Raw genomic sequence first — 13,544 nt, 5'->3', positions numbered from 1 at the left:
GTTAAAGTCCAATGATATTTATCAAAGGTACCAGGCGTATAATTTTATACGCCAGACGCGCGTTTCGTCTATATAAGACTCATCAGTAACGCTCAGATCAAAATAGTAATAAAGGCAATTTAAGCCAAGCTAGTATCAGGTTGAAGAGCATTCAGGAACCAAAATTCCACAACAGTTGTGCCAAATACGGCTAAGGTAATCTATGCCTAGGATAAGAAAATCCTTAGTATTTCGAATAATTCATACCTTTGCAAACAGTTACCGGATTTGTTATATCAGAAGCAACACGACGGGTGCCACATGTGAAGCAGGATCTGCTTACCCTTCCAGAGCACCTGAGATCACCCCTAGTTTTTGGTGGGGTTCGTATTGTTTATTCCTTAGTTTTCTATGTTGTGTCATGTGTACTATTGTTTGTCCGTTTGTCCTTTTCATTTTTAGCCATGGCGTTGTCAGTTTATTTTCGATTTATGAGTTTGACTGTCCCTGTGGTATCTTTCGTCCCTCTTTTAATTTATAAAAATGGGCTGGTGATACCCTCGGGGACTAAACGTCCACCAGCAGTGGCATCGAACCAGTGGTGTAAATAGTTTTCAAAGGTATCAGGCATAATTTGATACGCCAGATGCGCGTTTTGTCTACATAAGACTCATCAGTGACGATCAGATCAAACTAGTTAGACAGTCAAACAAGTGTAAAGTTGAAGAGCATTTAGGACCCGAAATTCCAAAAAGTTGTGCCGTATACGACTGGCGTCGATCCAGTGGTGTGAATAGTTATCAAAGGTACCAAGCTATCAATTTGATATGCCACACGCGCGTTTCGTCTATATAAGACTCATCAATGACGCTCAAATCAAAATAGCAATAAATCCATACAAGTTAATATTGAAGAGCGTTGAGGACCCAAGAATCCAAAAAGTTGTGCTAAAATCGGTTAAGGTAATCAATGCAATTCATTAACATCAAAAACATCTATCCCAGTTTTTCATTTAAGTTATTCTATTTACTGTTTTCCTAGTTGCATGCATTGTTCTCAAAATCGATCTTGTCAGTTATAAGGCGAACCAATGTATACTCTCCTGGTGTTTGCATCAAACAGATTCTTGTTTTGTCTGACATCATTGCAGTCTGTTTCCGTTTCTGGTTCGCGTTTCTTTAATATTTTGTTTTACGATGACGGGTTGTTTGCTTGTCGCTCAACCACAAACCAGAAGTGACAAAAATGTTTGCTCAGTTGAATGTTGGAGTGCGATTATTATATAGTGAATGGCTAATTGGCAATCAAACCACATCTCCTTACATTTTATATCAATATAGTATGTCAAAGTACAAGCATGGGATACGAACCGTGGATGATGAGTCGGTATGGTATGGAAACGTTTTAGCCATATTTTGAATGTACAAACATATTATATTAGAGTATTCTTTTTATCGACGAATACTGGCTGTTAGCGTCGACAGGCCAAGGTTGAAAGGTACTAGTGGCACATATACACATCGGTTGACCACCAAACGTCACCCTTATGATTTGCCTAGGATAATAGATCCTAGTTATATACTGTCAGGAGTAGGCACTGTAGAAGTCTTGATAGTGTAAAGGCTATGGACTGACAAAGACATACACACTCCTCTTCTCTTTCACTCACAGAGCTAGTCTTCGATTTTAAACAGCAGACAGAAGTATAAACAAACATGTGACAAAACGACTAGCACGCTTATTTTATTTTATTTTTAAGGGAAGATCAACATGTGGGTAAGAGTAAACTACTTTTTATACTACCTTTCAATTGCTGGTCATATAAAGCGAATTCTGAACTTGGATACAGACAATTTAAGTTATGTTGCTGAAGTGTAAAATGAAGGTGAGCGTGATCCACATTTTTAGATTCTACTGTATTCTCCAATATGCATCCTTACACGAAATTGTATTACTGTAACTTTGTATTTGTCATTTGAACACATTTAATATAAGTGAGTCGAACATAAATGCATGACAGAGTGTACTTCTTTCTATATGATGCATTATGCAACTGTACTCGTAGATCTCATAGATACATTATTCATAAACGAAGTTATATTTGTCATATGCTATTTACTTCATGAGATCAAACTTAAAAGCAGTCACTTGAATTTCTATCCATTAATGATTATAAATTCAAGTGACTGTGATATACGTGATGAAGATCAGAAATAATTGAGGTTTCAAAACTGTAAAATATTGGCTATGAAATCTTCCTCTTATGGTACATGGTCAGCCCCTTCAAGATATTAACATCAAATGTTTAATATTTTGTTTGTTTTTGCTGACTGTGGAGAAAAAATACACATGAAGGATCATGAAGGAAGACATCAGATTCCTTTAAAAAAAAGTCATCCCTCAAACCTTATTCAGGATGAACAAAAAATATTAATTTTGTTATAAACAGGTAAACATGCTGACGAATTTTAGCCAAAATATTGCCAGGGAATGGATGTTCATGTTTAAAGCTGTTGCAGTCAATAATATAATTACTGTCCATTCTGTTCCACAAACTAGAAAAATCAAATACACAAGCATCGGTCAAACAAAAATAACACAGTTTGATTGCATTTTGAAATTTTTTTGTGACTTTTGAACAGCAGTATACTACTGTTGCCTTAATAGTTTATTTATCATAATGGCATTTGCTATGCTTATACAAAAATGTTTTGTTTATAATGCTTAACAGAATTTATGCTAAAGTAGAATGAAAGCGGTTCAAGCACACAATATTACCTTCCTTGTCTCACATTCTGTTACATAGTCACAAGCCAGATAAAAACCTTCTTGTGTAATTATTATTTTAAATCACTCTGACTAGACTTCTGTCACAGGACCATATTAAATTATGATCATATTAAATTTGTGTTATATTTCTTTGTAATATTTATATTTTTTTTTATATGCCTGTTCATTCTGAATAGGAATGCTAACTAAGAGAATGCTGTTATGTCCTAAGAGTTTCCTTTAAAGGCCAATAAAGACATTCTTGTTTATGCACGGAGTATGAAATAACTGCTTTGCACATCCATCAATATGATAAGCTTTATTTAGTCGATATCCTTCTACTTTAGTATAAGTTCTTTCAACTATTACAAACCTTTAACATGTAAATTATTCAAAAGTTTCAAATTCAATAGACCATTACTGTGGGAGTGGGTCTAACAATCTCTATGAATAAGAGATGTGAAAATGCAAACAATAATAGCTGTTTCACTTTTACTTAATCATAAACATTATGGCTGCCACCAGAAACAGCATGTCTGGCATTAGCAATTACTACCTTGATGCTTTAAAAAAAACAGGTTTAATCCACCATTTTCTACATTTGAAAATGCCTGTACCAAGTCAGGAATATGACAGTTCTTGTCCATTTGTTTTTGATGTGTTTTGTTATTTGATTTTGCCATGTGATTATGGACTTTCCGATTTGATTTTTCTCTAAGTTCAGTATTTTTGTGATTTTACTTTTTAGAAAACATTACAACTAGCTTCTTAATTTAAGGCCAAGTATGATTTTCTTGGCCTTAAATTAAATGTTTACATAACTTTTGAATTTTCTAAATTCTAAGGCTTTTTTACCTCAGGAATAGATAATATCAGCTGTATCCGGCAAAACTGTTAGGAATTTTGGTCCTCAACTCTCTTCAACTTCATATTTTATTTGCCCCTTTTTTTCCTTTTTTTATTCGAGCATCAATGATGAGTCTTGTGTAGACGAAACGCGCGTCTGGCTTAAATACAAATTATTATCCTGGTATCTATGATGAGTTTATTTACAACCACTGGGTCGCTGCCACTGCTGGTTGAGTTTAAATTCCCCAAGGGTATCACCAGCCCAGTAGTCAGTTGACATGAATTATCATTGATATGGTCATATTTATAAATTAACTGTTTACAAAACTTTTGATTTTTTAAGTTCTAAGGCTTTTCTACCTCAGAAATAGATAACCTTAGCTGTATTTGGCAAAACTTTCAGGAATGTTGGTCCTCAATGCGCATCAACTTTGTATTTTATTTGCCTCTTTTTTTTCTTTTTTTTTATTCCAGGATCACTGATGAGTCTTTTGTAGACCGAACGTGCATCTGGCGTAAATACAAAATTTAATCCTGGTATCATTTTCCCCATGGCAAATTTTTGTGCTTCAATTTGCCTTTTGAAACATTTTTTTTTCAAACAATGTTATACATGACTAGAAATATTAATATTGAACTAAACATACAGTCAGTTTTTGTTCTATTAGTCTTCAAAAACAAATGATTAAAAATCAGGTGTATTTTTATCTGAATTTAGTTCTTAAACTAAAAATGAAAAGTTTAAACAAATTCCTTAAAAGTTGTAAGAGCACACATAAGAACAGAAACCTTTCCAGGATGCATATATAATGTTAAATTTGTAGCATTTCAGGAATAACTGCATGGGCAGATCCAGCCATTTTAAAAAAAGGGGGGGGGTCCAACTACATGTCCCCATTCAAATACATTGATCGTCAAAAAAAAAGGGGGGTTCCAACCCTTGGAACCCTCCCCCTGGATCCGCCAATGAACTGAAAAATCTGCTGGTTGACAATTCTAACTGTAGCACATCATTTTAAGTATTAAAACTTCTATGATACAACATATCTTCCATATCTCGTTCGTAGAGAGAAGATCCAACTTCTGAACAAATTTTAAATATTTTATTGTTTACTGTCAATAGCTGACCATAACATGATAACAATCAATATAAATAGCCAAACTGTCCTGAAATTACAACCTCTTGTATTCTAGTTATATGAATAATGGTTACTGTTCAAAAACATTTTTGAATAAGCAATATGTTGCAAAATTATATCTTTTAAATAGAGGATTTAAAAGTATAGTTTGGGACAAAACATGCTGCAAAATAAATTCTTTTTTTAATTTTTAAGAGTAGGCCATGTGTAGGTCTCTTCCTACAAAATTAAGTGTTCAAGCTATTTACTGTAAAAAAAAAAAGCCATTGTTATTGCAATTAAAAACATGTCTGTATTAATTAATAAATTGAGCCTTTTAAAACACAATGTTTGACGATTTTCAATTTGTAAAAACTACACATCTTAAAATATAAATACAAATATTTCCCAACTGCTAAGATAACAGCAAAATAATTTGAAATCCAATGTACAATATTATTAATCCGAACAACACTGAACATAATCCTCTATGTTTCACCAATGTTTTCTTCATCTCATGTCACTGATCATAAATAACACTAATATATTTCTCATCAAAGTGAAAATTAGAATTAATCAAAATGAAGCTTTATATATATATATTTCAAAAGTTTGCATGATATCTCTGCAAGTCTACTGTCAAGTCTCCTTTTGAACTTTGAGGATCCCAGGTCACTTCCTTTTAACTTTGTGTATATTTGGTGCTGACACTTTAACTTTTCCAGGAAGGTTTCTACTTACATCAGCATCCTGAAAAAACCCCAGTAAAATTACACAATTTGTTGAAAAACTGGAAATCTAGTCAATACATATAGAATGCTACATATCACTTTTAAACCAAAATTTATACCAAGAACACTACAGAATAGCAACATAATATAGGACTGTAAGTGTTCATAACTGTATAGGACTGTACATGTTCATAACTGTATAGGACAACATGTTAATAGATATAAAAAGATGTTAGAGGCAGATTTAGGGGGAGCCCCCTTTTTGGGAGAAAATTTGGTTGCTCATATAGGGAATCACTGAAGCATGACTGGAGCCGGCCCCCACTTATGAAAATTTCTGGATCCACCAGTGCATGTGGTAGGAGTGCCAATAAGACAACTCTCCATTCAAGTCACAATTTGCAAAAGTCAACCATTATAGGTCAAAGTATGGGTATAAACAGAGAGCCTTGGCTTAATTTATCAATATCAAAATCACTCTTAGGAGGTCCATAACTCAATATTCAAAGGTCTTATTGCAGTGTTAAATTGACAACCTTTTAGAATTAGTTTATCTAAAGGATAGAAACGTTTAAATGGAGCTATTTAAATGTACAGGCTTTATGAACAACATTACTGTAATCATAGTGCTAGTTAGTAGTGAAAAATAAAGACTAAATTCATTTTGAAGTGGGAACAAATACATTAATCGTTGCATTGCATTAAGCATTTTGATATCTTTAAACTAGAGGCTCTAAAGAGCCTGTGTCGCTCACCTTGGTCTATGTGAATATTAAAGGAAGCAGATGGATTCATGACAAAATTGTGTTTTGGTGATGGTGATGTGTTTGTACATCTTACTTTACTGAACATTCTTGCTGCTTAAAATTATCTCTATCTATAATGAACTTGGCCCATTAGTTTCAGTGGAAAATGTTAGTAAAAATTTACAAATTTTATGAAAATTGTTAAAAATTGACTATAAAGAACAATAACTCCTAAGGGGGTCAATTGACCATTTCGGTCATGTTGACTTATTTGTAAATCTTACTTTGCTGAACATTATTGTTGTTTACAGTTTATCTCTATCAATAATAATATTCAAGATAATGACCAAAAACAGCAAAATTTCCTTAAAACTAACAATTCAGGGTCAGCAACCCAACAACGGGTTGTCCTATTCATCTAAAAATTTCAGAGCAGATAAATGTTGACCTGATAAACAATTTTACCCCATGTCAGATTTGCTCTAAATGCTTTGGGTTTTGAGTTATAAGCCAAAAACTGCATTTTACCCCATGTTCTATTTTTAGCCATGGCGGCCATCTTGGTTAGATGGCCGGGTCACCGGACACATTTTTCAAACTACTAACCCAAAGGATGATTGTGGCCAAGTTTGGATTAATTTGGCCAAGTAGTTTCAGAGGAGAAGATTTTTGTAAATGATTACTAAGATTTACGAAAAATGGTTAAAAATTGACTATAAAGGGCAATAACTCCTAAAGGGGTCAACTGACCATTTCAGTCATGTTGACTTATTTGTAAATCTTACTTTGCTGAACATTATTGCTGTTTATAGTTTAGCTCTATCTATAATAATATTCAAGATAACCAAAAAGAGCAAAATTTCCTTAGAATTACTAATTCAGGGCCAGCAACCCAACAACGGGTTGTCCGATTCATCTGAAAATTTCAGGGCAGATAGATCTTGAACTGATAAACAATTTTACACCATGTCAGATTTGCTCTAAATGCTTTGGGTTTTGAGTTATAAGCCAAAAACTGCATTTTACCCCATGTTCTATTTTTAACCATGGCGGCCATCTTGGTTTGACGGCCGGGTCACCGGACACATTTTTCAAACTACTAACCCAAAGGATGATTGTGGCCAAGTTTGGATTAATTTGGCCCTGTAGTTTCAGAGGAGAAGATTTTTGTAAAATATAACTAAGATTTACGAAAAATGGTTAAAAATTGACTATAAAGGGCAATAACTCCTAAATGGGTCAACTGACCATTTCAGTCATGTTGACTTATTTGTAAATCTTACTATGCTGAACATTATTGCTGTTTACTGTTTATCTCTATCTATAATAATATTCAAGATAATAACCAAAAACAGCAAAATTTCCTTAAAATTACTAATTCAGGGGCAGCAACCCAACAACGGGTTATCCGATTCATCTGAAAATTTCAGGGCAGATAGATCTTCACCTGTTTGACAATTCTACCTCATGTCAGATTTGCTCTAAATGCTTTGGTTTTTGAGTTATAAGCCAAAAACTGCATTTTACCCCTATGTTCTATTTTTAGCCATGGCGGCCATCTTGGATGGTTGGCCGGGTCACCAGACACATTTTTTAAACTAAATACCCCAATGATGATTGTGGCCAAGTTTGGTTTAATTTGGCCCAGTAGTTTCAGAGGAGAAGATTTTTGTAAAAGTTAACGATGACGACGGACGATGGACGACGACGGATGCCGGACGCCGGACGCCGGACGCCAAGTGATGAGAAAAGCTCACTTGGCCTTTTAGGCCAGGTGAGCTAAAAAATACTAGATTAATTTTGAATCAACTTGAGTATCTGAGAATGCATTTAATTCACAAATTTCTTAAAAAAATCATGGATAGGAGGTATGAAAGTTGTGCACAATGCACTTCGTCATTTTTTCTCAAAGGTAATGATAAAGTTTAGAAAATCGGAAACTATCATGTTATACTATTCTTTTATTGTCTTAATGAATATAACTTCAACTGTTTAGTATGTTTTAGGTGATTTCCATTAGACTCCATACTTATTTATCCCTCATTGTGGTATTGTTCTAATAATTTTTGCATTTTTGTGTTTAATTTTGCTAATATGCCTGTTTGTGTTTCTTTAATACATATGATGTGGCTCTGTATGTATACATCCCATCATTATGTTATTGTGCTATTGTAAATTGTTGTATTCTTGTCTTTCATATGTGATAACATGCTTTGTCTATATGCCTTTTTGTTCTTTTTTGTTACATATTTGTTTTTATAGTTATTAAGATTATAACAATGTTGACTGCTATATTTTTAGCTATTATGTCTGTTTGTTTTGTTCACACATCGTTCAATGATACGAGTGAGATGTTTAACTAGCTATAAAACCAGGTTTAATCCACTATTTTCTACATAAAGAAAATGCCTGTTCAAAGTCAAGTACTTGATAACTGTTATCCATTCCATTGATGTGTTTGAGCTTTTGATTTTACCATTTGATTTGGGACCTACCGTTACGAGTTTCCTCAGAGTTCAGTATTTTTGTGATTAAACTTTTTATGCCAGCTTCATAAAGGTTTTGATTTCATATACTGGTATCTATATGTTCTGACAGACACAACCATTTTAAGTGGACATCAGCATCAGTTTTAGTAATTTAATGTTAGTTGCACTAAGTTCAAGATTATTGTGAGGTCATCATCCATCTAAAGATCATCAAAGGCAACTTTCCTAAGATAATTTGTCAGCTGTAGCATACTTATTCTGAGAGAAAGAATTAAAGTATAATTACCTTTAATATTTTCGTCAAGTCTTTTTCCCTCTGTTGAATGTGTCTGTCATGTAAGAACATGTTCAGTGCCAGTTTGCATGCTAAAATAATATAATGCACAAATAGACAGGTGAATCTATGACAAATCAGAGATCCTTACTTACAGCTAATGGATTGATTTATCAATTTATGTAAGATTCTGCATAGAAATTCCACAGGTTTAACTTTTATTTGCCTACATATTATTAAAGAAATATTCCTAATATAGAGAAAATGTTTTTACAGAATCCATTCAAAATGGAAAAAAAATAAAAAATACCATTACCCAATAAACCCCCCAAAAAGTTTTAAAAAAGAAATTGTTTTCATAGTCAATGGTCCAGGACTGAGGGGGGGGGGGCAGAAATGAAATGTTTTAATGAGCTGCATCTCAAATATCATTAACATACCATATTAAAATCGTTCCCCTTAAACTGACCTTATCAGAAACTTTAACAATTGTTGACACTGCTGACCCCAGAAACAACACACATAAGTCTCAGTGAGTCAACATTGATGTAAAATAATCCAGCAACCAAACATTTACAAATAACCAATAGACATCTAGAGGTCAACTTACAGTCAAGAAGGTATCTGACCAATTAGTAATCACTGTCAAGCAACTGATCAAAAAGTAATTCTGTTCAATAGTACTTGAGAAAAGAGTTGCAGAAATATCAATAGAAAAAATGTGAGAAAAACAGAAAGAGTTGCAGTATTACATACTGAAGCTCACTCCATGGTCTTTTATGATAAGCAATGAACTTATTTATACAAATAATTGTACCTTTCCCCCTTTTAGTAGAACCTGGTTGTAACTTTACTTTGTACCTAAAATATAGAATAAATAATGTGAAGGTATTACAAACTTTCAGGTTAATAACGATCATAATTCTCACTTTAAAAGAGTGAATCTCAAATTTAACTATAACTTATTTTCAAAACTTTTTATGACAGATAAATTTTGCTGTGCATTTTAATCTAATCTAATTAAGACAAATACTTTAATTTAATACACAAACCTCTGTCTAAAAACTGTGGATTACATAAATGATACTAATATTTACTGTCTTCTTACTTGTAATTGAGAAGTGCATTGTATGGACCACAAACAGGTACAGCATACAACAGTTCATCCTCGGGTACAGGTAACCCAGTAAGTGAGTCAAGGATTTGAATATCCTGAAATTACAAAGTATATATATTTAATATTAAATTACAGCCTTTAACAATGAGGTAACCCCATACTGTTTAGTAAGCTATAAAGTATATATATACTCTCTCAACCTGATTGACTTATTAATTATAATTTGGAAATAGCTGGAAACAGAAAAGAAACCTTGGCAACCCTACATTTCTACAGATTTCTAAGCCCTGTACAAAATGTAATCATCAACATTAAATTCATTATTCAAACACTATCTATTCCTTTTAAGGCTTTTCAATACTTAAGATAAAGACTTCGGCACAGGTAATATATGTATTATACACAGTTTATAAAACAGATCATTGTGGAATTTGATACATAATGGCAAATCTAGTCATCATTGTAAGTAAGAGTACAAGAGAAAAGCATACCTCAGATTTCTGTTTTGAGTCATCCTCATTTTCCTCTTCTGATTCCCCATCCTGTAAAACAGTACAAAGTATTAAATGATAGGAAAGTTTCTGAGTCTGTCTATCATACAGTTATAAAATCTGTAAACAACGAAATGTTATTAAGGTTGAAAAAATTACTTAAAAAAAACCCCCAAAACTGGAAGTACAATTGGATCGTTTTGATAATAGGTATAACTTATTATCAACACAATTTCATTTTCCTTCCCTACTCAATCATCATTAATCTACCGTACTTCAAAGATCATCTATTCATCTTCTTTCATTCAAAGATGACTGGTGCTGCTAGTGGAGTAAGAACTTTTTACCATTTTGAATAAGAGTTCATCAAATACTCTCCTATTTGGTCCGAAACCACAGTTATTTTGTAGTGCATTTCTTTTAGAAAATAAATGAAAATTAAAATATCCCACCTGCGCTTTCTCAATAATATTTAACAGTGTGTTGTACAACTTTTGGGACAAACTATATCAAAATTATAGAAAACTTCATCAGCTGTAACTCAAAATATGAACAATTTTATGTTAAGGGGGTTTTGAAATCTTTTGACAGCTTCTGAAGTGCTAATTCTTAACCTTTTTCAGCTGGACAAAATCACTACTTCACTTTAAAATTCATGACCCAAATTATTTCAGTGTCATTTCGTCCCCCTACTTGCTATGTGAGGCATAAAACATAAAGAAATAAATAAGGAAGGTGTATAAAAAAAATTGGCAAGTAACATGCTGTCCACACTAGGGACTATATTCGTGGACAACGAAAAATCAAAGGACGATAACTGTGGTCCATTTGTTGGTTTTATTTTGCTGAATCTAAAGTTTACTGTACACCACTTTGTGAAAAATATTATTCTTTAATTTTTCATTTCAATTTGCTATTACTTTAATTAGTTTCTGATTGCACCCGGATATCATCCAATTTTTCTTCATAAATGAATTAAATTCAATATTGCTGTCACACATCAAACAAAATTCTTTCTACAATTTGAGAAATTTAATCTCAATATGTTGACATGCATGCAAATAAAGTGGCTGAAGAAAATTTCCCATTTTACGTGTGGCTGTTAGTTTACCTCGTTTGAATCGTTTTACATGTCATTTCGGGGCCTTTTATAGATGACTATGCGGTATGGGCTTTTCTCATTGTTGAAAACAGTATGGTGACCTAAAGTTGTTAGTTTCTGTGTCATTTGTTTTTTTTTGTGTAGAGTTGTCTCATTGGCAATCATACCACATCTTCTTTTTTATATTCACTGTAAATTAGTTTTTTTTACAAACCTCAAGAGGGTCTTTTGTCTTTGGTATCTTTTCTTTATTGTATATTCCTGAAATATAAATATAAAATTCAAATCATTGCTTAATTATCTATTACTGCTGTGATGGGAGTGAATATCCCTTTTATCAGTGTTTACAAAACCTGAATGACAATAAAAATATTTAGAGTGAAACAAATCTTTGCTAGGATCTTCAGTAAATTCAGAAGTGACTTAAAAATTACAAGCCTCTCAATATTCTTGCAAATCTGTAATCAGATTTTAGTTTTAATTAAAAATATCAATGGTTTCTTGGAAACACTTTCACATGCACAGTGACAAAACAGCATAGATATACATCAATGCATATCATAAATTCTTATTTATCAACACACCTCAGAAAACAAGTAAATTTAAAAGTAATTGGACCTATCAAAAACAGTAAAGGTCTTTTATACTGCATAGAAATTGAGTATCAGGAGTCAATTTCACAAAAAAACTTATGACTAAGATTGTTCTTAAGTCATGAAAAAATCAGTATACTTACGATAAATCTTAGTCGTAAGTTTTTTTGTGAAATCGACTCCAGTATACCAAATATCAATGATTTATCAATGACCTTATGCTACAATGAACCTAAATTGAAGATTATATGGTGGCAAAGATGTAAGCTTCAAGAAAAGTAAGACTTTTTCCCTACTTCATGACATTTATTGCAGTTGAGGCAATTCAAAAATAATAAAAATAGAATATTCACCTTTGAAATCTTCATCTTCAATATGTATGGTAGTGGTCATGCTTACTACAGGCATCTTACGGCCACCTTTCTGTTGATTTTGTTGAGGAACACTGTGTAACTTCTGACTTTTCCTGGCCTTTTTACTTTTCTTTGTTGACTGTTCTTCTTCTCTAGGTCCAGAAGACTATGGATATTAAAAAAAAAAAAAATATGAAAATGTTTCCATATCAAGTTTATAATGAATGCATAGCCAATTAGAATTAATTTTTCATAAAATTGTATAGGTGTCTGTCTTCAGACCTAAACACATCCACGGTGGAACTAACAGAAACTGATAGTGATGTGGTAGATATCTAGATAATCACCTAAACACATCCACAGTGGAACTAACAGAAACTGATAGTGATGTGGTAGATATCTAGATAATCTAAACACATCCCCGGTGGAACTAACAGAAACTGATAGTGATGTGGTAGATATCTAGATAATCTAAACACATCCCCGGTGGAACTAACAGAAACTGATAGTGATGTGGTAGATATCTAGATAATCTAAACACATCCACAGTGGAACTAACAGAAACTGATAGTGATGTGGTAGATATCTAGATAATCTAAACACATCCACAGTGGAACTAACAGAAACTGATAGTGATGTGGTAGATATCTAGATAATCTAAACACATCCCCGGTGGAACTAACAGAAACTGATAGTGATGTGGTAGATATCTAGATAATCTAAACACATCCCCGGTGGAACTAACAGAAACTGATAGTGATGTGGTAGATATCTAGATAATCTAAACACATCCACAGTGGAACTAACAGAAACTGATAGTGATGTGGTAGTTATCTAGATAATCTAAACACATCCCCGGTGGAACTAACAGAAACTGATAGTGATGTGGTAGATATCTAGATAATCTAAACACATCCCCGGTGGAACTAACAG

At 33.0% G+C, this 13,544-nt stretch overlaps 1 protein-coding gene across 2 annotated transcripts in view; it reads right to left on the bottom strand.

Annotated features, from left to right (window-relative positions):
* Window positions 1–4,685: 4,685 nt before the first annotated feature.
* Window positions 4,686–13,544, bottom strand: part of LOC143067633 (ribosome quality control complex subunit NEMF-like) — a 43,306-nt gene continuing 34,447 nt past the window's right edge. For both annotated transcript variants that reach the window (XM_076241026.1, XM_076241027.1), the window contains 7 exons: window positions 12,612–12,777; window positions 11,880–11,926; window positions 10,564–10,614; window positions 10,064–10,167; window positions 9,773–9,816; window positions 8,968–9,047; window positions 4,686–5,465 (listed from right to left, as the gene is read on the bottom strand). In XM_076241026.1, the coding sequence (XP_076097141.1) occupies window positions 5,388–5,465; window positions 8,968–9,047; window positions 9,773–9,816; window positions 10,064–10,167; window positions 10,564–10,614; window positions 11,880–11,926; window positions 12,612–12,777 (570 nt within the window). In that variant the 3' untranslated portion in view covers window positions 4,686–5,387. The remainder of the gene's footprint in view (window positions 5,466–8,967; window positions 9,048–9,772; window positions 9,817–10,063; window positions 10,168–10,563; window positions 10,615–11,879; window positions 11,927–12,611; window positions 12,778–13,544) is intronic.

The sequence above is a fragment of the Mytilus galloprovincialis genome, chromosome 3 (genome assembly GCF_965363235.1).
Source record: "Mytilus galloprovincialis chromosome 3, xbMytGall1.hap1.1, whole genome shotgun sequence".
Classification (NCBI taxonomy): Eukaryota; Metazoa; Mollusca; class Bivalvia; order Mytilida; family Mytilidae; genus Mytilus; species Mytilus galloprovincialis.
This window is presented reverse-complemented; position numbering and strand designations above follow the sequence as displayed.